This window comes from Cataglyphis hispanica, chromosome 1 (genome assembly GCF_021464435.1).
Source record: "Cataglyphis hispanica isolate Lineage 1 chromosome 1, ULB_Chis1_1.0, whole genome shotgun sequence".
Lineage (NCBI taxonomy): Eukaryota > Metazoa > Arthropoda > Insecta > Hymenoptera > Formicidae > Cataglyphis > Cataglyphis hispanica.
The window spans coordinates 17,461,649-17,488,322 of NC_065954.1; the positions used below are offsets into that span (position 1 = coordinate 17,461,649).

At 30.9% G+C, this 26,674-nt stretch overlaps 5 protein-coding genes and 1 long non-coding RNA gene across 8 annotated transcripts in view; 4 read left to right on the forward strand and 2 right to left on the reverse strand.

The window, feature by feature from the left end:
• Positions 1-51: 51 nt before the first annotated feature.
• LOC126859137 (proteasome subunit beta type-5) lies at positions 52-1,621 on the forward strand. Its single transcript, XM_050610146.1, has 5 exons — positions 52-238; positions 579-735; positions 844-1,056; positions 1,137-1,370; positions 1,443-1,621. The coding sequence occupies exons 1-5, from the start codon at positions 95-97 to the stop codon at positions 1,550-1,552; spliced, it is 858 nt and encodes a 285-aa protein (XP_050466103.1). The 5' UTR covers positions 52-94; the 3' UTR covers positions 1,553-1,621.
• A 444-nt stretch (positions 1,622-2,065) lies between these two features.
• LOC126859285 (death-associated protein 1) lies at positions 2,066-4,966 on the forward strand. Its single transcript, XM_050610412.1, has 3 exons — positions 2,066-2,283; positions 2,446-2,545; positions 3,770-4,966. The coding sequence occupies exons 1-3, from the start codon at positions 2,232-2,234 to the stop codon at positions 3,927-3,929; spliced, it is 312 nt and encodes a 103-aa protein (XP_050466369.1). The 5' UTR covers positions 2,066-2,231; the 3' UTR covers positions 3,930-4,966.
• Positions 4,589-6,048, reverse strand: LOC126859264 (MICOS complex subunit MIC13-like). Of its 2 annotated transcripts, none has more exons than XM_050610378.1 (3): positions 5,924-6,048; positions 5,658-5,817; positions 4,589-5,358 (listed from the first exon to the last, which is right to left on the reverse strand). In XM_050610378.1, exons 1-3 carry the CDS (start codon positions 5,935-5,937, stop codon positions 5,173-5,175), a joined length of 360 nt encoding a protein of 119 aa, XP_050466335.1. In that variant the 5' UTR covers positions 5,938-6,048; the 3' UTR covers positions 4,589-5,172. The 2 variants fall into 2 exon arrangements, with proteins under 2 accessions (XP_050466335.1, XP_050466326.1); XM_050610369.1 differs by having other exon boundaries at positions 5,882-6,048.
• A 344-nt stretch (positions 6,049-6,392) lies between these two features.
• On the forward strand, positions 6,393-9,533 carry LOC126857433 (E3 ubiquitin-protein ligase RAD18-like). Of its 2 annotated transcripts, none has more exons than XM_050606972.1 (7): positions 6,393-6,690; positions 6,780-6,858; positions 6,930-7,461; positions 7,606-7,858; positions 7,941-8,001; positions 8,084-8,794; positions 8,921-9,103. In XM_050606972.1, exons 1-7 carry the CDS (start codon positions 6,661-6,663, stop codon positions 8,923-8,925), a joined length of 1,671 nt encoding a protein of 556 aa, XP_050462929.1. In that variant the 5' UTR covers positions 6,393-6,660; the 3' UTR covers positions 8,926-9,103. The 2 variants fall into 2 exon arrangements, with proteins under 2 accessions (XP_050462929.1, XP_050462850.1); XM_050606893.1 differs by having other exon boundaries at positions 6,395-6,690; positions 8,961-9,533.
• A 365-nt stretch (positions 9,534-9,898) lies between these two features.
• Positions 9,899-26,674, reverse strand: part of LOC126855496 (uncharacterized) — a 95,435-nt gene continuing 78,659 nt past the window's right edge. The window contains exons 5-12 of the mRNA XM_050603235.1: positions 19,362-19,555; positions 17,869-18,045; positions 16,345-16,670; positions 15,461-15,627; positions 14,450-15,049; positions 13,623-13,792; positions 13,241-13,390; positions 9,899-12,883 (exon numbers count right to left, since the gene is read on the reverse strand). Coding sequence (XP_050459192.1) covers positions 12,764-12,883; positions 13,241-13,390; positions 13,623-13,792; positions 14,450-15,049; positions 15,461-15,627; positions 16,345-16,670; positions 17,869-18,045; positions 19,362-19,555 — 1,904 coding nt within the window. The 3' untranslated portion in view covers positions 9,899-12,763. The remainder of the gene's footprint in view (positions 12,884-13,240; positions 13,391-13,622; positions 13,793-14,449; positions 15,050-15,460; positions 15,628-16,344; positions 16,671-17,868; positions 18,046-19,361; positions 19,556-26,674) is intronic.
• Positions 23,128-24,705, forward strand: LOC126859306 (uncharacterized). The gene is made up of 2 exons (XR_007688785.1): positions 23,128-23,653; positions 23,972-24,705. It is a non-coding gene; the product is annotated as an uncharacterized LOC126859306 (long non-coding RNA).

A 26,674-nucleotide genomic window follows, 5' to 3' on the forward strand; every position in this document is an offset into this window, starting at 1 on the left:
ATGATTAAAGGTTTCACATTGTCACCGCGCGGAGTCTCTAATGTCAATTCGGAGTTTGCCCGTCATTTCTGCCGATCCTTAATGTTTGGGTAAAATGGCGCTCACCGAAATTTGTGGAATCAACTCTTTCGTTGATTTTGGCTATTTGCAAGAAAAGGATAAGATTGCCGGCGAGATCGAGGCATATACGAAAAACTTCAGCAATAATCTACATCTAGCAGTGCCGCCATTTATAAATGTAAGCATAATGATGTAAACGACGATTATGTGAAATAAATTTGCAGCATCATGCTATGGTTCATATACATTCTGCAGCACATAAATGACACCGTTGCAATCTAATAATTTGACATAAGTTATTTTGAATTATTATAAGTATTTACAAGATTTAGTTTTAATATTAATACTATGAAAAACTCACATCAGAAGTTGAAAAGTGGGTTAACCTTTATAAGATTCTTTTTTCTATTTTATATATCTTATTTGTACTTTTATGTTGAAAAAATTTAAGTATACGATATAAGAATATGATTATATTTTAATTTTATAATTTTTTATACATGTTTGTATATTTGTAGCCAGCTGAAACTCTTGGCCGTATAGCTGCAGGCACTGATGAAACTGGAAAGCACCTGAAGATCAAATTTGATCATGGAACCACAACTTTGGGCTTTCAATATCAGGGTGGCATTGTTCTGGCAGTGGATTCACGTGCAACAGGAGGCCAATTTATTGGTAAAATACACAACATATTTCATATCCTTTTAATTTATAAATTATATCTTTGATGATAAAACAATTTAAAAATTTTGTTATAAAACTAATTTTTATTTTGTTTTTTAGGTTCATCCACCATGAAGAAAATAGTAGAAATCAATGACTATCTTCTCGGCACTTTAGCTGGTGGTGCTGCCGATTGTGTCTATTGGGACCGTGTTTTAGCAAGGCAATGCCGCATGTACGAACTTAGAAACAGAGAACGCATTTCTATTGCAGCGGCGAGTAAACTCTTGTCGAATATGATTTATAATTTCAAAGGAATGGGTTTGAGTATTGGTAAGATATCATTTTTGTCTCATATTACAAATCTAAGCACTGTAAATTATGTAAAAATATATAAATATAATTGTATATAGGTATGATGCTGGCTGGTTGGGACAAACGTGGTCCTGGACTTTATTATGTTGATTCCGAGGGCACTCGGACTCCAGGAAAAGTTTTCAGTGTAGGTTCCGGATCTGTATTCGCGTTCGGCGTATTGGATTCTGGTTACAGGTGGGATTTAACAGATGAGCAGGCTTATGAACTTGGAAGAAGATCGATCTATCATGCTACACACAGAGATGCCTATTCTGGTGGTATTATAAGAGGTCGGTTATAAAATAATAGATGTATTTTGTACAAAATAGCTGCAATGTCTTAATATATATTTCATTTTACAGTATATCATATGAAATCAACTGGCTGGGTACACATCTCTGATCAAGATTCCAAGGATTTGCATTATGCTTATCAAACTGAAAAAGCAGCGGAGCAGCCAAGCACATCCTAGATCTAATATATACATTGTACACATACTAATTGTTTATGAAATAAAATAAAATAATTTCTGTCTATATAATTTATACTAAATCATCTATTAGTTTGACACTATTACTTCAGTGTGTATTGTACATTTTTATTGAACATAATTTACATGGTTTTGTTCAACTTTTATTTGCTGCAACTTTAATTGTATTTGAGTTTTTCTTATATGTTAAAATTGAACATAATTTTTCAATAAATTCTATTCATTTTTTATATATTTTATATCATCATAAAATGATATTGCATGTGTCTTATTTAGTTTTGATACTAAAGAAATATAGTTTGAATATATATTTAACTACAAATTTGTTAATTAATTTCTGTGATTACACTTCTCTAATTATTGTGCGTGTGTATGTTACATATAAATCATATCAGGGACAAATTATGTATATACGTCATTGTGTGTGTATTCAAGCGAGATACCACGAAAGAAATATAAACGACGTACTGTAATCCCCTCTCCGCGTTCGAAAACACGACGCATATGAGTCGGGTCGGTTACCATTACCACTATCCATTATCACTCATCATCGGATCAACGAAAGAACGGTGTGAGTGTAACGAGCAACGAAGCGGTAGCAACATATTGCGAAAGAAATTCGATTAAACGTAGACGCTTTGATCGATTTAAAGAAGACAGAATGTCGAGTGCAACGGACGAATGCAAACTAAAGGGTGGTCATCCTCCGGCAGGTTAGCGATTCCCTTGTATTTCTATCGCTACAAAACGTGATCCAGGTTAAAGCGCGTTTATTGTCGAAATTCACCTGTCTCATTTGCAATTTGTTTCAAAGTCGATCTGTCGCTCGAGCCATTTTTAATGCGCATTTCACGCCGCGTGTTTGCTTCTTTCAGTGAAGGCGGGCGGCATGAGGATAACCCAACATAAGACGCCAAAGGACGAGCGCGAGACGAAGTCTAGCAAGGATGTCGAAGAGAGCAGACCGTCTAGCAGGTAAAGTAAATTGACATCATTTGTTGTGATGCCTCATGCAATGTGTCGCAACACTCGTTTTTTGACATGCATCCGATAATTAGCCGCTTGCGATGTCAATAATGAGATAACAGCTGGACCGTAGACGACTCGCGCATACGGCCGATTTAAAGGGAAGTGATTGGAGAACACGACGGGAAAATTCAAATCGTTTATACGTTTATATGGCTCCTTTATATATTATAAAGGAGCCGTTTATAAACCAAATATCTAATAATAAGATCGACTCCACGCAATTATAACTTCGATCTTGTTCGGATATAACAGCTTGCCGTATCTCAATTGTACTTGTTTATTTTTATTTTCTATATCTTCAACTGAAACTACAAAAATTGCAAGATATAAAAAATGTACGTGACTTCGCTGATTAATTCATTTTTGTTTATCCAATTCTGATGATAAATGAAATTTTATGTTTACATAACACAATATTGCGCAATCGAAAATAAACGTGTTGCATCTGAATAAACATCTGCATCGAAAATGCGGATCTGTATTTACGAAACACAAACTAAATTAGATTCAAATAATTTAACAATTAATCATGCGCGTAGCAGATTTCATAACAAAATTTCTCTACTTTTGTAATAATACTTTTGTAATAATACTTTTTAAAATTTTTAATCATACAAAAAAATATATAATATAAAAAAAAATATGCAATATACAAAATCCGTTTTTAAGGTGAAACTTGGTTTCTGATTCAACGTCATTAATTATTATTTGCACCCGATAACGATAACATATCTTACATAAAAATGCTTAATATAGGGTTTCAATATCTTTACTTGTTGTTTGATAAAATTATCAAAATTATCAATATTTTTTTGTATCGATATCGCTTGCAATAATCGAGTAGACAAAACAATATGTCCAACAGTAACTCTTCAAATGTAAAAAAAAAAAAAATATATATATATAATAATCATAAAAACATATATAATATCATAAAAATATTATATATATATATATATATATATATATATATATATATATATATAATATATTTAAACCATAATTATCATTTCTAACAAATTAATTGTTCCGAATGTGCCGATGCTTTTTATACAAACAATATATGACTTTAAAGTATTGAAAAAATAACACAAATCAAAAATATCTAAGTGTTATCCTATCTCTAGTCATATGTGGCAAATGGAAAAAGACATTTTAATGTTTTTGCAGTCCGCCAAAGACGATAATGATTAGCGGTGTTCCAGCTAAAGGGAATGCCGATTTTCCACCGGAAGCTGTGCAACACTTTCATGAGAAGCCTACACCGACGCATGATGCACGACTAGCGCACTATTCGCGTCCCATTATCATTCAACAGCCCAGAAAATAAATTGCATTTTGCAAATCATACATTGAACTTGTGGACCTCGATCCGCAGAGTTATCCGTTGAGTTTACGCGAGAGAGAAAATTATAATTATATAAATAAGGAATATAAGTGTGTGTGTATATGTATATATACACACGCACACATACATATGTATAAGCGTACTTAAAAATCTTTAAAAAAGGTTAAAATCGAAGAATTTGGATCTCGTACAGTAGTTTTGCGCTGCTCGATTCTTAATCTTTTAACCGATGATTATTATTCCTTTTATAACTAATTAACTCTATATATATACACACATACATAGAGAGGACGTCCAATAATAACCGCATAATCTCTCGTATGCAAGTAGAGCAGATAAAACCGAGGAGCAAAATCTTTTGCGATTTTTGTAACAATTATTAAGAAAATAATTTAAAAAGATCAATTATATCGCGCGGTAACCTCCTTGGTTTTACCTGCTCTATCTGCATAGATCAGTTATTATCGGACACTCAATATATATAGAGTTAGATTAACTATCGGTTAAGAGAGTACGATTTCATATATTTAGGTATTAACCATCTTGTGAGAGATTACTATATTGTTAACAATGAAAAAAGAAAGTTTATTTTTTTGAACGCCATAAGATTCCTGCATCGGCATTTAAAGAGCTTTTGCGAGTATATTTTTAACTTGTTATTATTTTTATTTTATTATTTCTTCTTACAGAGCGCTTACAGTTTGCTATAATTAGATATTGTTGTAACACAATTACGCAACATGATCACTATTTTTGGGACCAGTACATACCGCAATTCATGATAGAATTTTTGCATTTAGTTGCATTTGCAACTTTGTGCAATCTTTTTTCTTTTTATTTTAATATCCACCTGACCAGAAGAAATTCAGAACATGTTAATATTATTTTGAATTTCAGGGAATTGAAATGTTTTGTTAATGTAAATATCAAGACTATAAATGTCGAGTGAGATTCGTAATTGGCGACAGTTTGTAATAACACTTCAGAAAGAATAAATATTCGTATATATACGAAACTAATGGATTGCATTTTATTTTTTTTTTGTATATATATTTGTTGCTATTATTTATCATACAAGATGCACAAATTAGGATTTAATTATTTCATAATAAAACATTTATTTGTTATATAATAAATTAATATAATAGAAGTAAAATAACAACATGATACTCATTGATAATCTTATTACAATGTTATCCTAAAATCCACAGAATAGGAAAAAGAATCATTGACTTTTCTGAGATACACTTTGTTGGTTTATATATTCTTGCACAATTTTTGAAATATTCTGTACACCATTGGTCACATAGATTGGAGTATTGGATAGGAATTTCATGCTCGCTATGACTCCCTTATTCCATGATGACTTGACAGAGTTGGAAAGATCATCAGTACTTGGCAAAGGTGGTAGCTATATTTAATAATTTTTTTCTTAGATCAAATTTAATAAAATGTTGGCAAAAAATAAGTAATATAATACAAATATGATATGCGATATAAAAGGTTGATAATCCTATTGTATATATAAATGTAAATATGATTGAATATTAATATTGAAAAACTAATCGTTTTAGATTTTATTCGACTACTATTTGATTATTAAATGTCAATATTTAATAAGAATTAAATTATTATATTATCTAAATATGCTAAAAAAATATATGCTAAATATTGCAATTGCAAATATAGAAATTGTTAATTAAAATACACCTCATTCATGACTTCCTTGGGAATGTTGTCCTTAATATAAGGAGCAACATTATTATAGATCTTCCCGTACAACTGCACGCTGTCCTCAGATTTAGACCACAGGCCTTGCTGAACACTATAATAAACAATACCTCCTGCGAAGGTGGCTTTGACAACGAACCTGCAGACATAACCTCTCGTCATAATTCGATTTTGATTTGTGGAACGATATAGTTTGCGAATACCGTGACAGCGTGTCTTCTCTACTCCTCAGCGAATGTACTAACCGCACGATACCCATTATTCAATCAGAAATCACTTCGACAAGTGGATTCGATTCAAAACCTTCTAAAATCTGCAGCCCGACATGTAGAAAAGTGAATCTTACGTAAAAAGGCAGCCATATTTTAAGTTAAATCTCTCGATTCGAGATCGATATTAATTCGTTGTTTGTAACTATAGAGTGCGCTTCACTTGACGCCATTTTCGCTTTGAAATGCAAGATTCTCGCTTTGATTGGTCCGTCAAACGCTTTGAAGTGAAAATAATGTCAAGCAAAGTGCATCTCTGGACAAAAGAAGTAAAGATTTCTTCTGAATAGTCAATTAAACGCTTTTTGTGAATGGATTTAATAGTTTATGTTGTCAATTAGCTAATTCAATGATTGCTATTATTCATTTATATATGACCAGTTGTATGATCAGTTAAAACGAAACATAAAATACAACTATCATGAATGGATCTATTCAATGGTTTAGCGTCTATTGTCCCGGAGTCCAAGGTTCTGGCTCCGATAATATCATCATCTGTCGTTCTCAGCTTTTTCAGTGGTTTTGTTACGTTGGTGCATTATGAACGATTAGTATTTCAAACATAGCTTCTTTCTTTTTATTATATTTTTCTTCTAATAATACATTACAATCGTATTATCGATAATAATCGTAATTTAAATTATAAAAGTAATGATACTATCTCGATTTATTCATTAAATTACTTACTTTAATCTTAAAGCTTGTGAACTATCATGTCGCCAATAGAGTATGTGGAGTTAAAGGTATTAAGAATATAATAATTTTATAAAATATGTTTACTTAGTAAAATAATGGAATAAGTTAAACGATATATTCTTTTGTCATATTACAGTATATTGATAAATTATTACAATGTGGTATATGTTACGAGTATATGGACACTAGTGTGATAACTTCGTGTTCCCACAATTGTGAGTAATTATGTAAAACTTTGTATGTTAATATTCCTATTATACAAATATTTTATATTTTATAATTTTAGATTGTTCTCTATGCATTAGAAAGTACTTACATTATAAAACACAATGTCCAATGTGCTTTGAAGAAACCTTTGAGAAAGACTTACGAAAAAACAATCTTCTAGATGAAATAATTATTCATTATTTGAATTTTAAAGACAAATTGGAAAAAAAATTTTATCAGAAAGAGATATTGACTGCGGAAGATAAAAACTTTGAAAATATATATTCTTCAAATAATTTTGAATCTAAGAAAAAACAAAATGTTTCTGATACAAATGAGATATTGGACAAAAGTTTTGACAGTCCAATATCCATGGCTAGTAATACTACACCTCACGGACACAAGAATTATCAGCAAAATATATCTACTCCTAGCACTAGTACAGAACTTAGAATACCTTCAATGTTTACACCGAAGAGAAAAGGTTTACAAAATGAGGAAACTCAGTCAGTTACATGTCCAGTGTGCAAAGTAGATGTTTCTCAAAATAATATAAATAAACATTTAGATGATTGTTTAAAAAGGGAAAATACAAAGGATCAACCTAAAAAGTAAGTATATATATATATATAATATTTTGTTTTATTATTTGTTGAACTTTAAAAAAAAATTAATATGATTTTAATATTTTGTACATTGTAATATTTATTTTGGGCAATTTTGTTTTCAAATACTTGTGCTTATTTATTATGTAGAAGTGAGCCAAAACGTAAACCACTGCCAAAATTCGTATTAAATTTAATGAAAGATAATGTGATACGAAAAAGATTAAAAGAATTAGGTTTATCATCTCAAGGAGATAGAAAGGCATTAGAAAACAGATTACAAAGGTATATTATTCTTTATAATGCAGAATGCGATAAAATAAATCCTAGATCTGTATCGGAATTAATTAAACAGTGTGAAGAAGAGGAAAATTTGGAGAAGAAAGTACAGAAACCAACAAATGTGAATATATTATGTAGTAAAATATTTTATACATATACATTTGCTTAAAATTTTTTTATATATATTAATATATGTTTTACAGAAATTAAATGTCAATAGAAATACAGAACATAATATTATAGAAAAGCAGAGAAAGAAATATTGTAAGTATTCTTGAATTATCTACATATATAAATGATTAGAATATAAATACTCTTTTCATATTTCTTGTTTTCCTATTTTTAGTACTTGCAAATAAGGATAGTTATGATCAGCTAATTATGAAAATGAAACATCCTAATAGTTCACGGAAATTGCCTGTTAGACGCAATATATTAAGCGAAGAAAATTCTGATGTTTCATGTAAAGATTGTGTTACAGAAAGCACTTCAACTATTAGAAATGACGAAAAAAGCGATTTTTTAGCCCTGAAATCTTCCAATGAAGATTCAAACATGTATTGTTCCAGTATGAATCCCATAAATTTTTTAACAATTGAATTATCTTCCTCGTCTAATGATTCCAATGATCAATATACGTCCAATCATATTTTAAGCGATTCATGTGAGATTAGACCAGTTTTATCTGATTCTGTTGTAAAAACGAAAAATATAAAGAATGAAGAATTACTATTTTCCGAAAATACTGTAATACATGAAGAGACAATTTCTAGTAACCAATCAAGAGAATGTAAGACTACAGAAAATGGAATGGATACTGATAGCAAAAAATCAGTTTCTGAGCTTATCAGAATTGAATCAGAGAATAGAAGAAAACCAAAGTTATCTGTGAAAAGAAGTAGAAATAACATGAAGTGTAGTCCAGAAAAACGTGTTGCGTATTCTGAGCCTAAATATAGGTGGCAGAAGGAATCATGCAATGAAGAAATAAATTCAATTGTAGAAAATACTGAGTATTTTATAGGAGACAGTGACAATAGTGACATTCAGGATTATGGTAAATAACCTTTAATATTTTAAGAGTTTGCAATAAAAGTTATTTTTTCAATTATCATTATTTCAATTATCGATAATTTCAATTATCAAAAGTTTATTTCAATTATCATTACTCTAATTTTGTTAGGATGATTGAAACCTTCATGAAAGAGATTTGGCTTTTGCAGAAAGATCTAAGGACGAACAGTTATATAATATGACAGGAAAGTATACATCCGATTGTATAAAATTTGAAAAAGAAAACTTGGAATCGTCAGATGAAAATATAAAATCTTACATTCTTCGAAAGCGAGAGTGCGAAATGACATTCACGTTAAGTGACAAAGAAAAAATTACAGATAAATTAACGAATGCGAAGAAGTCACCTAGATTTGGCCTTAGCGAAGCTAGAAGATTTAATAATGAAAATTTAGAAGATAAGATGCAGGATGAAGAAAAATTGCAAAATGAGAAGGAACCATTACATGTAACTCGCAGTTATGTACAAAGACATCTTAAACTAAAAAGTAAAATTAATAATGATATGAAAAAATTAACAAGTTGAATCATTGAATTAAAATAATTAAATAATCATGGAAATAAATAAACTTTTATATATCATGTTGAGGACTAGAAAATGAGTAGTTGATCTACAAAAAATTATAGATATTTTGCTTTAATTATATATAATATATTTTCCTTGATATATACAAATTACTTTGATATGAAAAGAATAAAAAAAAAATAAAAACAATTAAACAAAAGTGTATTATATATATATGTTATTATTGAATGTTTACTTCTGCTATCTTATTCACGCACACATTTTTTAATTACAGCATATATTTTAATATTATATAGCAATATATATATATATATATATATATATATATATATATATATATATATTCTTATCTATGCTATGTTTCAAATAGATTTCAAAATACTTAAAATATAAACCAACATATTGATTTTCATTTAAATATCATAACATGGATAATTTGGATTATACAAATTATTTGACTTTTCCATGTTACATTATGATTTAACATGTTTGTGAATCAAAGAAAATAATAAAATACTCTGTCATATCACTTCAATGGTTGGTAAGTGGTACATATCGAAATCTTTATCAAAGACATTAAATTTTATTGAATATATTATTTTACATTATTTTGAAGAAAAGAAGGCTAACACAGCGATGAAACGATCGGCACAAATCTCAATAAAATTGCATATCTATTCCTAGATATTAACAATAATTTAATAAGCTTAACATAATATTTCCAATAGCTGCCTGTTTACCGATCACTTACACAGTAAAATATACATTTTTGATATTACATAACTTTGATATTCGTACACTTTGGTATTGATTTATACAATTATACAGTTATCAACTTTATTTACATACGTGTAATTCACTATAAACTCTGATACTCATCTAAGTTCGTAGATTTACAAGTGCTAACGTTCTAAACGGAACGGCTATCACATTATACATCGTTCTCGCTTAATTTTTATTTAACGTTATTGCACTGTTACAGTCTATTAAATTTTGTGTCGTTATTGACACTTTCTCGTTTTATATACGAGCCGCATCGTTACTACGAATGAAAATTTTTCTATGATTTCTACGGTTTAGAAAGCATTTCTAATATAGTAAACGATTTTCTGCACTTTAACAAACTTTTTGTCTAAAATTCTCATATTTGATGCTTTAAAGAGTATTAATTATTTAGTAGAATTGTTGATCATTTTTGTTTCATCTTGTATTTCATTATTTTTTATATAATTAGAGGAAATATTTTTTTTTTCACATAAAATATCTTTTACTTAAACACAGATTCGAGCATAATAATCTGTTTTGCTGTGGTATGGCATCACGCGAGGTAGTTCGAACATTAACTCGAACATTAATACATTTTCTCCAAGTATGCTATAAGTAACTCTAACTTCTATCCCATATGTAATTGTCGGTCGATTTCTCTTGAAGACAGCAGGAAGATCGAAATATCAGATACGTAAGACATTGTCTTACAAATAATAGCAGCCAATTTATTCATCAACGACTCATTCATGATATTCATATTCTAAATAGCTTATAAGTAGATTGTCTTTTGATTTGCTAAGAGACCAGAGATAATAGCTTTGAAGAAGTGAGACGGCAAAAAGATCATCTTTGCCGTAAAAGGCCAATTGTTTCTTATTATTTAATTAGTTAAAGAGAAACTCCTGAAAAATAGATTATTTCTCCGACGTGAGTAAAGAAACTATCGAGTTCTTATCACACATTTTAAGTACGTATATTAATGTGGTTGCAGATTCTCTTTTAATTACGGATGGACCAAGTTAAAGCCGAAATGTAAATTAGTTATCATGTGATAAATTTACTTCGTATGAAGTAAATTTCACACGTAAAATTAATTAATTCACATTTCGTTGATGTAAATTCGCGATAAAATATTAATGTCAAGCTCTTTTAATAAAATTATACTGTGTGGGATAAAAATATGTACACGATAGATATTTCGCACAGTATAGTGCTTTATTTTTAAAAGAGAATTGGAAAAACTATCGTATTTTCTGAAAATACGATTTATGTGTGTGTGTATATATATATATATATATATATATATATATATATATATAATCTTATTTTAATTTTAGCGCTTTATAAGTTTAATTATTTCATAGTTATTACACACACACATGCAAGGAAAAATTATATTTTATAACATTTCTTTAAAAATAATTTCACTATTTAAATTCATTTTTCATAGCTATTTTTTTTATTGGAAATTTAAGTTTGATAGGATACGTTATTTACAAAGATATGTAGGATATACTATAAGCTCATAGATGCGAGAATTTCTCTTTTCACGCTCAATATTTAAAAGAATATCTTTACAATTTTGTACATAAACATATATCGCATTTCATCAAACTCGATCATTTTCTCGATAGATAATAAATAGTTTGCTTTTCGACCGAGTGGAACATGTCTTATCTTGCAATAGGTACATTGTTTTCTTTCCAATCATATTTTGATCGATCCTTTTGATTCTCGAATTCATTAAAACAATGTTTCGCGTACTAATCATAAAACTGCTTTTCGAAAATATCGCAAATTACTAGGAATATTATTAATAATAAGCCAATCATTAACCAAAAGATTCAAGTTTTCGAAATGAGAGTATTTCAATTATCCTGCTATTAATGCGCATTAATCTGTTATGGTCGACATATCGACACGTTTTCTTGTGATGATAACTGATAAATGACGTTAGAATATTGCAATTTCAGCGGAATTTCAGTTATAAATTAATATTGATTTAATATTGATTCGTGGAGATTGGTTGATTCGCGTATAAAGGCGCGACTGAAAATTCAGCACGACATTCTTGAATGACATATCATTTCAGATTTCCAGCGTTTAGTTTCCTCCGGAAGATTTCTACAAGATTGAGTAACTTTTTATCTCCGGGGACATCTACTAGAAAATTATCAGAATGACATCTGTGAATTTTTTTCTCTCATCATTCTTCTTTTAACAGTAGTCTTTTGTAATCGATTAAGATAGACGATCTCTCTTCGTTAATGCTATTTTTTTTTTTTATGTAAGATTATTTTCTTCATGAACGATTTTTGTCATTGATAATAACGCGGATTATGATCTATTCTTCCGGCATTGAGAATCCCATGATTTAATATACTTTTTTATTGTACTATCAACATTTATAATCTCATCTATTCATTTCTTAATAATAATTGATTTTCTTCTTATTTCTATCTTCTCTTATTATCTAAATTTTGTATAATGAAAATTTATTGAAAAAGATCAGCATCTTTGCCTGATTTCTTGGCAAAAATCTTTTTTATGGCTGATTCATGTCTAAATCCTCAAATCTATCATTGCCTGCTCATAAAGAATATACCAATCAAATCGTACCCTTTATGGTTGTTCTATTTCGATATCACTGTACTACTGTTACGTTATATTGTCCCGTTTTGATCTCCTCATCACCGTGATACCTATCGAGCCACGTATCTTGCGTAACAGATCTATTATATCAGCTGTTGACATGTGTTCCACACTCTCCTCATTAACCTGGTAAGGAGAAAAAAATTTTTCTAAAAATAAATAATATATGAACAAACTCACTAAATGTGAACAATTTTGTATCAATTTCTTTAATCTCTGCACAATTCTCTCTAAATTTATAAGTTCAAAAAATATTATTTGTAAAGAATCAGTATTGCTTTAAATTTATAATTAAAATAAGATGTAAAAATCAAAGAGAAAGTTAAAGTAGATAAACATATATATGTTATTAATAATATATAAATATTATTTTAACTTTATGATATTTTGTACAGTTAATAATATAATATGTATAATGGCTCTAGAGCATATTCTATGGGAAAAAAATTGAGAGAAAATAAGTTCGCGATGAAAAGGACTCACCATCAATAATACGTCGCCTTGTCTGAGTCTGCCATCCTTCGCTGCGACGCTGTCGGGATGCACGACCGATATCACTGTACAATTTCCTTCCGGCTGCAAGCTAAAACCCAGCCGACTATTCCACCCACGCGTCAGTTCTACCATGAACACCTGTAATAGCGGAATGCGGATTGCGCAATATTGCAATGTTACATTCTCGTATCTTCATATATCTCACTATTTCATTGCATTCCAAGATCAAAATTAACTGAATAACAATGTATTTATTTTAATAAAATGAATCGCTTAATGCGAGACTCTTATCACGAAATTGAACTTTGTCCACTTATTCCCGTTGATATAAAATCAATTATAGAGAAGTGCAATTTTTAAAGCTACAAACCTCGCTGCCTTGCTCAAGATCTTCAGCAAGAGCGACTGAATCCGTGGTGTCTTTCCCGGCTTCTTCCGGATCGTGTTCAGTATCTACTTCATCGTTTGGAGCGAACATCACGCCCTTCCACTTCAATAATCCTTTACTACCGCCTGGATCGTCCGTTCCCAGGATCTTTCCTGCGCGATGAGACAAAAAGTGATCATTGGATCGGAAATAACGCTGACTGTATGAAATTAATCGCCGCAAACTTGTTAAGTTTTGCAGTAATGTGACTGTTATCTTATCTCTGTCTCCCTCTACTTCATCGACTTATTTTCAATGATTGAGGTATAAAGTCAACCATGCATGCAATATATTTCCACAAACAATTTTAACAGCAACTATTAATTGCAAACTTATTTTGTATTAATATCGTCTTAAATCTGCATTTAAAAAAAAAATTAAGCCCTTTTATACTTAAGAGATTACAAGTTTATTGTCATAAGAGTTTTCCATAGCTTATTAACATATTTTTCCATAACTCATTATTTTTGTGTTATATAATACAATATAGATTTAAAACAGTTTAAAATTAAATTTTTTGAATATTATGTAAAATATCGTATAAATTTATTGACAAGAAAATTTGAGCCTCAATTATATTGAATTTGATGCAAATTTAAAAAAAAATGTGTAAAGCATTAAACGAAAATTTAATGAGTATTGAAATAATTTAAATATCAAATACGTGCAAAAAAAAAAAAATCAAGGCTCACATTAATCGATCTCATTAATTCTATTTCTGAAATTAATAAAAAAATAATAAAAAAATATAATTTCTCTCGAATAATTACCTGGTATGTCTTGATCGCTGGAGTGCGTGGTTTTGTTCTTGGGTCCAGCTGGATCACTGACGGCGCTGCCGCAGGCCGGGTTGGCACTCTGGTAGGCCGGATTGTTGTAGCTGAAGGCAGCGGTGCTGGTACTGCTGGTGGATGAAAGCATTGGCGGCATGGAGGCCGGCTCAGACGGCAGGTCATTATCGTGCTCGTCGCTCGACATCACCGTCACGCTCCTGTCGTTACTGTAGTTTGGTTCGGCTAGCCGTCCTCGCTCTGCTTCCGCGAGGATCACGTCGCTGTCGCCGGGATACTCGCTGTCCGAATCAACGCTGCAGAATTGAAAGTGCGGTTTACCTTGCGGCGCCGTCAAGTCGAGAAAGCTCGGCCTCTCCGCCGCAGCATTGTTAGACCCCGGTTTTGACATCTCATCGTCATTATCGTCGTAAATGTCGTAGAGTGGCGGCGGATCGATTATGTCGGTCGCAGGTGTGTTTGCTTGAGAATTGGTGATCTGCGTCTTGACGGAACATTGGTCCGAGTCTGACGCGGTCTCCGCTTGGCTGGCTGTCGACGACGTCGTTTGCACGTCATGCAACTTACTCTCGGGAGTTTCTGTGTGGCATGGAGAATACTTGTCGTGAGGAGACTTATCGTAAAGTCCTATCATCGAAGATTGCCTTGATCCTGCGCGGTTCAAGATAATTCCGAGAGACAGTCAATGGTTAAATGTTCCATTGTTACTTTAACGTTACTGGAAGTTTCTAAAGCAACAGCTGTTCTCCGCCAATCCTCTCAATTTGTACAGTTTCAAGAAATATACTTCATAAATTACTATCATATTTTCGAATATATTTGGAAAGTATAGAGATTTTTTGATTAGTATATGAGGCTGATGATGATTATTTATCTTTATCCATATCTTGATGCTTTTATTCTTTTTAATTGATAAGTAACTTACATATTTTTTTAGAACTATTGCCTACTCATACTTTCTCATACTACTAATTTATTAATTGATGATACCTTGATTCGTTTCGGCAGTGGAAGTACGCGTGGCAAGTCGACGTAGTCTTCGGGGCGAGTTGCATGAGGCACCGGGTGACTGTTGTTTGCAAATACTAGAACCGCTCGATGTACCTGGTGACAGCTTTCGGACTGCTAAGTCACACAGCATGTCCACGGCTTCTTGTCTGTCATAAAAAATATGGCTCATAAATTATTGTATAAAACACTATAAACGTTTTTATTTCCGTACGCTATGACAATATCGGAAAATAATATTAAATATTAATAAGCATCCGTGAACTTTTACGATGATATCTTGTTACTGATCTCTCGAAAAGAAAGAATAAATTGATTTTATATGTAATTCGGTTATGTTATTGAAGAAACTTATTGCACGGATTTTGTAGCTACTCAATAAAGGAATATTCACAAAAAATAGAATTGAAATCAGAAGTGTCACATAGAAGAAGAAAATAATTCTTTTATAGATCAACGGATATAAATAGTAGAACGAAATAAAGAAGAAATAGTAATAAAACAATATAAAATTTCTATAAACTTCGCTTAAATATTGACCTGACCAAATTATCACAATTTCTTATACATAAATTGATTTCGTCCATTTTCCCTTTATTGAATATCTTACTCCATATTCAATATCAATGCTAATATTTTAATCACGCATACCTTTTATGTTATTTGCCAATATATTAAATATGTATTTTAATTCTTAAATTTCAAAATAAAATTCTGTGCAAAATAAAGTAATAAAGAATGTTATTAATTTTCCAATTTGTAAAATCAATTTTCTCAAAAACTATATCACATGTAAGAGAAAAATTCGTTTTATTTTTTTGATTCTTAATAAAAATTTTTAATTCATTTCTTTTAGATTTAAATACCTCAAGCTCGTTCGTGGCGGACGGAGGGGATGATCGGGCTCGGTGGGCGAGAGCGCCGAGACTGGAGTTTGCGCCAAATCGCGGTACAGTCGCAGTTTTACCGTTGGCCCGCATTGTCGCAGCAACTGAACCGCTTCCTCGTGACTCATTGGAGATAGTGGAGCATCGTCCACGGCGACGATCTTGTCGCCCGGTCGAATTCTGCCGTCACTCAGTGCCGGCTCTCGCACCAACGCTCGCACATAGTGACCCAGGGCACTGCTGTCCGCCTTCCTCAGGGTAAAGCCGAGACTGCCGCCGACTTTCGTCATTTCAATGTCAAATTCCTGTAAATAATTTGCCGTTCAACTCTCTCTTTTTTATTTAACGTCTTAAATTATCGCAAAAATATTCAGATTTAAAAAAATTAATTTTAAATATATTTTTTTAATTCGAAAATTTATTAATACTTTTGTGTTGGTTAATTTTGTGTTAATTAGAAGAAGGTGAGCTTGTGCAAAGATAAAATATCCTGCATAATCAGCAAAAGTAATTTCTTATGTTTGATTTATGTCAAGCAATTAGAAAGATTTTAAAGTTCTTTTATTAAGTTCTATTTTATGTAATAATATGATCTAAATCCAAAGATTTTTTTTTACTTGTACCAAAAATATTCGTTGATTCAAGATGCATATATGCATTTCACATACGGAATTTCTAGTTTCACGTTATATATTTCTCGTTGGGGAGCCACGCAACAAGCGACTGTATGTATGCATTGACTATTGTTTATGAATATTACCTCCCGTAGATCGTTTGCTATCAAGATTCCCTCGAGAAAGGGATATTGAAATCGATATATAATGTGCATATTCCGAGCTCATCGTGTTACTTAAGTATTAATTGCCCGAACATTATAACAGAAATTACATTCCGCAAATAAACAAGGTTTCAAAAATTTCTAGAAATAAGATTTTATTTCTATTAGTTTTATCTTAACTAATTAATTGACGGATAAACTATTTCGTTATTATTTAGAATAGTTACTTATTAATTAAATTAATCAACGTGGATGCAACTAAATATCTCTTGCGAATAATTATTTATTCATATATATTGCTGCGGGCAATGTTTTAATTGTTATTTCTAATATTAAATACAAATATTGTTTTTATTGTATATATGCAATATTTACTGATTAATATTTATTCTCTATCTCTTTATTTTTTACATCATACATTATCAAAAAAATAATTTATCAATAAGTCGCGATATTAAAATTTATATATATATATATATATATATATATATATATATATATACTCTATTACATATATAATAACTATAAAATTATTATTTTTAAAAATAATGCACGATTATCCTTGTTTTTCTGTCCATATACAATTTTCTAATGGATTAAATGCTTTTATACAGATTTTATTAAATCAGCTGATGCGTTATTCATTATTAATTAATCCAAGCAATGACTCGGCAGAGAACCGAGCATACATTCATGAAGCGCTATTTAAAAAGAGCACTACTTACACCGCACGGCTCGATTTGCAAAGGTGGCAGCGGGTTGAGTAAACGTAACGACGACGGCTCCCGTCTTGCGGGGGGTGGCGGCGGTGCACCGGGTGGAGTAACATTACTATCTCCTGGAAGCCGACACACCACCAATTCTACCGTGTTAGGAGTCGTACGTAGAACTTCGAGAGCCTCCTGCAACAAGTAGCATCAAAGTAAGATTATGCGGGCTTTCCATTCCTTCCGTACATATACCTACAGATAACGCCTTCAAAGTCGCCACCGCAACCATCCTCTTTAAAAATTTTATAGTTTCCGACGGTTTAAAAAACTAAAAGAGAGAGAGAGAGAGAGAAAGAGAGAGCAATAAACTAGAGCCGACGGTTTACTGAGACGAAATTATATTAAGATGGCCTTCGGTGATATGCAGGAAACAAATAATGTTTAAATTAAATATTTAGAAAAAACTTAACAAAAAATGATATTCATAGAAATATAAAAATTCTGAAATTTTATCATATTTAAAAAAAAATTTTTATTTGTTATACATATATTAATATTAATTATCTTTTATTATAAAATAAATTTAAATATATTTTTTTTCTCTTCGTTTTTCACCAAATTTACGTTTAATGAGTAGCAAATGTACGATTTCATTTACAAAATGCAGCAATGATTGTAATGAAATATATTCGTGATAAAATAATCGCGATAAAACTCTTGTTCCTGGTTAATGTCCCGCTAGTAAAATGGAATTAAGATAAAGTCAAGGTTTTAGCATATCCGCAGTGGAGTCAATGCGTTTCTCACGGAAATTAAGAGTAGCGGAAGGGCGCGAGTATATGCAGTTCCGCGCTGGGAGCAGGAGGCAGTATTACTTTTGCCCTCGTGGGACAACCTGCCAAGTACAAGGGAGATAATGTCTATCCTCTCGTCAGGGCCCGCGGGCGTAGCTGCATTATGTTAATCCAATGCAAATCTTCGCGAGAGTCGCGAAAGAATAAGCAAGGGTGAGGCCGCCAGTCGTGAAATAGTTACTATAGTGCTATGCGTATGTGTCCATACATTTAACTGATATCAATAAAATTTTGCTCCAACATTACTTCTATTTTTAAAATAGATACGAGAGACATGTTTGATACATCGATAAAACATATAAACACAATTTTTTTTTATAAAAATATTAATGTAATTAGATTTTTTATACGAATACAAAAATAGAATTATTTTAATTATATTAATTCGATTAAAAACATTTAATTATATATTGTTATATATTTATATAAAAATAGTAGAATTAGAATATTATTTAGAATATTATTTATAATATGTTCCGCTACGTATTTAGGTTGAAGATATTAAAAGTCGATGTAACCCCCCTAAATTTACAGAATATCGTTATAATTCGCAAGCTGCAAGCTCTTATTCATCAATTTTAATTTATTCATAGTTAGGTCGTTAGGACGAATTTTGTTTTTGATTCTTTTAATCATAGTTAATGGATTACTTACATAATTGGTAAGGCCGGTCAGCGGAATCCCGTTGGCAGCTAATAATATGTCGCCGGTTTGAAGCTTGTTGGACAGGGCGGCGGGTTGTTGAGGAAAAAGTCTTTTCACCCTGACAGGGCCCGCGGTACCGCCACCGGAAACGCTTAGACCGAGACCGCGACTGCTCTTCTGCAGCGTCACCCGGAATGTACTCTCTGAAAGTTATTTAAACATTTTTATCATGTTTGCGAGTATGTTCCTTTTGAATAGCATCCCGGTGAGAATATTTCGCTTATTTATTTTACGTAACTCTCGCGCGTTTAATTCTTCGCGCTCGGAGTTGTCACCGCGATGTCAGAGGTCATTTCAAAAATTAGAATTGCATTGTAAATTAAATGGAACTCCATAAAAGCTGAATTTCGTGGCATTATTTTTTATTGTTATTGTTAATTATAATATGTTTATAGGAAAAATTTATTTTCTACAGCGGATTGAGATAAGAAATAAATGCAACTGTGTTAAAATTTATATGCGATGTAAATATATTATGTGATTATATAATTATGTGGATAGAAAATAAATTTTATTTAATCAAAGATTTCTCGAAATATCGCGTCTCTAGGCTATTGTGTAATTTATCGCTTCCATTAGAGTGAGGTATGGTTTAATATCTGCTAGCAGAACTACAATAGAAACAATTACTTTCTGTCGCGATATTCTATACAGCCTCGCGGTGCACTGCGTGCATATTTCAAGCACTGCAGTAGCGTTCGCGGAATGCGTTCTGTTGGTCATAATTTTCGTGGCACTCAGAGGACATGTTTCCAAAATATACGTAAATCTGCACGTGCGTAGTCATGCGTATATGTATGTATATGTCATTTCTCGACGATGATTAAGGACTTAAGGAATTAAAAACGTCATAGGTATGTTATGTTAAAATTTCACTAATCAATTTAAGAATCTTATATTAATTTAAAAGATCTACTTTCACTTTCAGATCTCTATGTTTGTAGGATATTTTTATTTATTAAATTCATTTTCAGTTGTAAATGATACATTTGCAGCTATAAAAATAATTCTATCGGAAAGTTTGCTGAATTCTTTAATCGCCCTTATCTTCAAGAAAGAGTTGTCATTTGTAGTGTGTAAAATCATTTTTATATCAAGAATATTAGCAAAATAGATTTTATTCTCTTTTACAATTAATAAGCATATTAAATAAAACATGATACTATAATATAAGAAAGTGATTCAAGGATCCAAAAAATTAAATAATTTGTTATTTAAGATAATTGATAGATTTAATTAAATAATATTACTGTACTTGAAAAACATTTTTGTTTTTGGTACATAATGCTGATTTCTCGTAGTTTGTCAACATTTGCACGATGACATAAACGATTGTTTGATTTTGGAACTTTGATTTTATGTAACTGTGTCACGCGTGCTATTTGCATAGCGTTGACATTTAAAGCTGAAGTATCCATATCATACAAGTAGACTGTTGTGCCATTTACAATTAGTACCAATCAAAGTAATACAAACAATTATAGCAAATCCAATGCAGTAGAACTTAATTCATTACAAGTTTGTAACGTATTAATAAATATTAAATAAAGTAACACATTTGTAAATAAGATTAATAATGTTTTTGATTAAAAAAATATTTCGCTTCGCAAATTATATGTATGATAAATAAATATATACATATACATACATACATATACATATATGTTAATTGAAAATAATTTTAATTATTATTTAATATGCTTTATATATGATAACAATAAAATTCTTATAGATATATACATATATATTCATAAGAATTTTATTTTTATGATATGTACATAAAGCATATTATATAATAAGTAAATTTTATTTTTAATTATTTGTAGGCATTAATTATTTTATCTTTTTTTATTATATTATAAGATTTATTTTAGTGATAATTATTAACAATAAGTAAATCATTAATGAAAGTAATCCCAACAATTGTTATAGAAATATTCATTGCAATTGCAATAAATTGAATAAATTTTCTTTTTTTTTAACGTAAAAATCAATGTGTGTGAAATGACTTCCAATTCAAAATCCAACTTACGTTCCACCAGATATTGACTTGATTCAGCAAACATATCGCACATATTGTTCACTTTGTTCATTTTACTGGCTATTCAAATCCGGACCTTTCCCGCGTTCGCCACCTTGCAAAGAGGTAATTTACGTTTGCCGCGTTATTGTCTGGAATCGCACAGTGTCACTCTTTTCGAAAGAGAAACTAGTCATTGTTGGAATCGCTTCGAATTACAGGGCGATCCACGTTCAATGGATTTCTCAATCGTTTGCTAAACGCTTCATGAAATTGGACGGTCAATTTCACAGAAATGATGATTTTCCTGCGTCATTCTATACATTGTTCCACGGTGCTATTACAATTAAGCTCATGATTGCTGACAAGGCTACTGCACTTTGGAAACTGCTAGCCAAAGAGCGATAATTTTTAGTCAGTATGCCAAGTTTTCGTACTTTACTTCGTTTAAAGAGCATTTTATGCAAGATTGCGGAAAATTTTCATTTACCTTATAATAATAAATTTTTTTTTACTATACTATTGTGTGCATAAAATTATGTGCCTTTTAAACTTAAGAAATACTTTTCTTCGAATTAATTAAAAATTGATGTATTTAATCGACTTGGTCAGTTGCATTAATTTATTAATGATAGATTTATCTAAATGAATTATTTTTGATATGATAATTGCATGTTAAAATAACATGCTATAGGAAAAAAACAAAAGGCCAAATATTATTAATTAAATATCAATGACAATTGATAATTTATTATTGTTCTGAAATATATATTTAACATTTTATATACTACGTAATTTCATGCTTTAATATATTTTGTATTTTATATAAATTTCAATAAACGGGCAATTATCGTACGAAATCTATAAATGTACAAAATTTAACACATCGATAATATACTTATAATTATTTGTTAGTAAGAATCCAATTAGTTAATTAACTGCTATATTGAAATAGAATTAATAAATCGAATTAAATATAAATTTAAGAAAATTAGAATTATCTTTGTTCCATAATAAATATTACATCATTTATTTATTTGCATTTTATATATACAAATTTTTACGTATCAATTAGAATTCATATAATTTTAATAAGAAAATAAGTTATTACATTTTTGTAATAAGTATAAATTTTATTAGGTATATTAATTTATTACAATAAAAAAAAAATAATTTTTGTTTCTTTAAATAGAATTATATTCGTTTCGTAAAATAAAATTATCCTCTTAAAAATTTAATAAAGCGTAAAGTAATAAACATAAATGTACTAAATTATCACTAATATATTGAATTGACAATAAATTAATTTAATAAGAGTATAATAAAAATAATAGTAATAATAAATTGTTTCATGATCAAAATAAAATAAATTTTATTTTTATAATAAATCTTAGATCTTGCGACAATATTTTATATAATTATTATATAATTTTACATAATTATTATAATATCAAATTTAAATTGACATAAAATACAGAAGATTAAATATGAATTGATATTATAAAATATTAGTATTTCAAGAGACAGCAACAAACAGTTGTAATATAAAGATAGATATTAGTACATTTGTTGACATACAAAGATATGGGGCCTTCAAGGAGTGCTATATATATATGCAATAACATTGCGTGTTATTGTTGATATATTCGCTCAACCTGTTGTCATTTATACGACGACATTCGAAATACTGTTTCATGTGTCGTCGGATTTCTCTACGAGAAACGTGATTATTTCCTATATTCATTATAATTAACGATACGTAAGCGTATAATTAACCATAATTAACTATATTTTCGTGATGTCAAATCTTTGCCTTATTATTATGATATCCTGACTCGTTATCACGAAGTACAATCCTCATGCAAAAGGGAATATTAGTTCACGATCGTGAAATTTGCGGGAGTGCCACGCAAAGCATCGCGCGTCCGTATACATTGTGTCGCGAATAATTCGTTATGTCTTAATTAGTTTGAGACTGTCATGCAGAGTGTCGCGTCTTAATTAGTTTGATAATGACGTGCACGAAATATCGCGCGTCCGAATCCGGAAATGCCGTGCAAAGTGTCGCGCATCTGTTCTTATCGTGCCGTATAATGAACAGTAATGAACTGTAACCATATTTCCGAATGAGTGCAACGAACTCTGTAGGTGTAATGAATCCTGACAATCTAAGAGAAGAAAGTCTAGGAAGCTCGAGCGCAACAGCAGGACAATCTTTATAGTGAGTATAATTTCTTTTATATATATTATTTCTTTATCGTGCGCATTTATTCCCATTTAATTGGATTTAAACAGAAATTAAAAAAGAGATTTTTATATATAATATATTTTATTAAATTTTGTATTAAAACATAATTTTTTGTAAATTATAATTATTCCTTTAAATATTTGCCTTTATTTGCCATATATTTTTTCGCATTTTTTATTTTATTTATATAATTACATGTAATCGAGAATGATATGATGCAAACGCACGATATTATTTTACATCGCGTGAATATCTTTCAAACTGCAGCTTCGATTTTGCGCGTGTTTATAGACTTGATGTCACTCTAAATCCGAGACAGCGTGCAGTAAAAACAATTCGATTAAGAAAACAATCAATTATCCGCGAGGCGGACGGGCGGGCTGGCATGTAATTAATATTACGTTTGCGTTTGGTCAGCGAATTGTAACGGAAGTACTCGTAAAAAGAGAGGAGGGATAGGAAGGATGTTGCCGCTTCGGGGTTTACGTACAAACGACACGGCTGGCCCAGCACGTGTGCAACGTCCGTTATGGAATCCATTACGAGATAGCAGGATGCCGCCTGCGGTTTGCAATGAAGATACCGATATTTATGGATCTAACAAGCTCACCACTGAAGTATATTCGCCATTACGTTTGCGAGGATTATCGGCCAACGGAAGCCGCCACTCTTTGAAACCATAATCCCGCGTTCCTTCGAGTCGATAATGGAATCGCTTTTAATGCCGCATGGATGATTTTCTCCGAATCACGTAATGTTAAATTACCCCAGTTCGGAGAGAGCGCTCCTAATAATTTGAAGTCTAAAGAAGGCTTCAGATGTGTAGAAGAATTCTGCTCCGTATCGATCGCGTGTTTTAAATGGCATGAATTAAATATTCCGATGTTCTTATTTTTATCTAAAATCTAAATGAACGAATACAGACATCAAAATTTTAAACACTTTATATCTTGCGAAAGATGCAACCAATGATTGAAACACTATATTTATCTGACAAAAAAAAAAAAACAAAAAAAAAAACGAAATGAGTTCTATATTTCCCGGGGCTCTTTCATTCGATACTCGGGAGTACTCGGGGCTGACGATCTCTTAATATTTGTACCAAAGTGTAATTAAAATCGTGAAAAGCGACAGCCAATGTCGGTCGTAATGTGGAACCTTCAAAAAGCGCGATAGAGTGTGCAAACGAGGCGAACACTGATAGAAGTACGCGAGAGCTTCAGTAGTTCGGTTATACCGGTCTTTAATGCCGGCTTCATTAATTGCAGATTGCCAGTAATATATTTTCTCTCTTTCTCTCGCTTTCTTATTTTCTCTTTCTATTTTTTTTTTCATCACGAATGTCGCGGATAATCTGAGATTGCAGCTTTTTCATTGGCGAAAAATTCACCGTCTAATGATGAACACGGTTACTCCGAAGTAAGAACTCTAATGTCATTAGCGCGCTGAACAAATACGCACTTAACGAGCGACCTTTTAAACAGATTCGTTATGTCAATCTTAACGTTCTTAATTCGTGACATGTCGTTGCGCAATTTCGAAAACGCGCTCTCGCTAATTATTCACGGTTATGTAATTTTACAATTTTGTGTAACTTAATAAATAATTAAATGCTTGAATGCTTCCGTTAAAAAAAAATTTTATCATTTTTATGCTCGATTTATATATCTGTATAAATATTTTATTCATAATTACAATTCTCTGTAAATTTTGCGAAATTTAAAACATATTTTTTTTTTCCTTGATAAGATAAAATGAATATAAATTTTCATTTTAGTAATTTTAGTTTTGATTATATATATATAATCTATCTATTTTTATGATATTGACGTGATGCATAAAACGCGGTACGAACTTCAAGTTACAAAGATTAAGTAATCCTGCGAGAAAACGAAGGATAACCGGCAAAGAGAGCGGCGGAATGCAATTTCAGTTCCAGAATTTCTGACAGACCGATATTTCAACTATTTGGAAGGGTAGTCTCTGGGCCATTACTTTTCCGTGTACTATCGGCTGCAGCTATAAGATACCCCCGATAAAGACGAGACCATTATCTCCAACTCCTACATTCAATTTACGGGTCGCGGTTACTGTTATCGTCGACTACATGCCGCGAATTCAGTATTATCACTAATTGACTCACATGCTGCTTTTCTTGTATCATCTTTGTGAGTAAATTATTTAATAATCGCTCTTTCTCTCTTTCTTAAAAAACAGATATACAAATTTAATATCCTAATTATATAATATGAATTAATCATGTCAAATAAATATGTAAAAAAATATTTATATAAAGATGAAACATTGCTTTTCCTCGACATTTGTTTCTAAAGTTTCCTTAAAAAACAAATTTAATTAAACGTATGTAGGTACACGTGAGAGAGTAATTCGCGTTGAGAGATCGACTTACCAAGAAACGATTCTTGTCTGAAAACAATCGGAATTCAATGGACTAAAAAATATATATCTCTATAAAATTTACGATTTGAGAACGAATATGTAGTTGGCGCGCATTTAATTTTCCTGAACAAATTTCGAAATAAACATACATTTATGAATCAGAATGAATCATGGCCAATCATTCATTTTTATTAAATTACATTTCGTCGATCTTCCGGTCAAATTTCTCGCGCGTTAAATATTTATAACATTGAGATAATTAATATAAATTACGATACCGTGCGTGTAACTTATCCTTGGAAGTTTTGAAAGTTGAAGTGCCTTAATAAAGCATCTTGTTGCCGAATGGAGCTCCGAATATGTTTATGATGCGACTAAATAAAGCAACGATAACTGTTTCTCCATTGTAAATACATCACAGAAGAAGGCGCTTGATTATTAGCTTTGCCGAGATACGATGTGAATATGATCGCTGCGCGGCGGCGGATGTCGATTAAATCTCGTATAAGCATCGATCGCCTGACATTTGATTAGATTACTTATGGTTGGTTTATGCCAGTAATTAGCAGCCAAGAATGTTTATTGATAATTATA

What these genes read in the sequence shown, in the direction of transcription:
- LOC126859137 (XM_050610146.1), top strand. Translation starts at nt 95, where the DNA reads ATGGCGCTCACCGAAATTTGTGGAATCAACTCTTTCGTTGATTTTGGC. An exon ending in CAGTGCCGCCATTTATAAAT is followed by an intron (nt 239 to 578) that starts GTAAGCATAATG and finishes GTATATTTGTAG; the next exon opens with CCAGCTGAAACTCTTGGCCG. An exon ending in AACAGGAGGCCAATTTATTG is followed by an intron (nt 736 to 843) that starts GTAAAATACACA and finishes TTTGTTTTTTAG; the next exon opens with GTTCATCCACCATGAAGAAA.
- LOC126859285 (XM_050610412.1), top strand. Translation starts at nt 2,232, where the DNA reads ATGTCGAGTGCAACGGACGAATGCAAACTAAAGGGTGGTCATCCTCCG. An exon ending in GGGTGGTCATCCTCCGGCAG is followed by an intron (nt 2,284 to 2,445) that starts GTTAGCGATTCC and finishes TGCTTCTTTCAG; the next exon opens with TGAAGGCGGGCGGCATGAGG. An exon ending in GAGAGCAGACCGTCTAGCAG is followed by an intron (nt 2,546 to 3,769) that starts GTAAAGTAAATT and finishes ATGTTTTTGCAG; the next exon opens with TCCGCCAAAGACGATAATGA.
- LOC126857433 (XM_050606893.1), top strand. Translation starts at nt 6,661, where the DNA reads ATGTCGCCAATAGAGTATGTGGAGTTAAAG. An exon ending in AACTTCGTGTTCCCACAATT is followed by an intron (nt 6,859 to 6,929) that starts GTGAGTAATTAT and finishes TTATAATTTTAG; the next exon opens with ATTGTTCTCTATGCATTAGA. An exon ending in AAGTACAGAAACCAACAAAT is followed by an intron (nt 7,859 to 7,940) that starts GTGAATATATTA and finishes TATGTTTTACAG; the next exon opens with AAATTAAATGTCAATAGAAA.
- LOC126859264 (XM_050610369.1), bottom strand. Translation starts at nt 5,937, where the DNA reads ATGGGTATCGTGCGGTTAGTACATTCGCTGAGGAGTAGAGAAGACACG. An exon ending in AGAGAAGACACGCTGTCACG is followed by an intron (nt 5,818 to 5,881) that starts GTATTCGCAAAC and finishes TTATGTCTGCAG; the next exon opens with GTTCGTTGTCAAAGCCACCT. An exon ending in CCAAGGAAGTCATGAATGAG is followed by an intron (nt 5,359 to 5,657) that starts GTGTATTTTAAT and finishes TATTAAATATAG; the next exon opens with CTACCACCTTTGCCAAGTAC.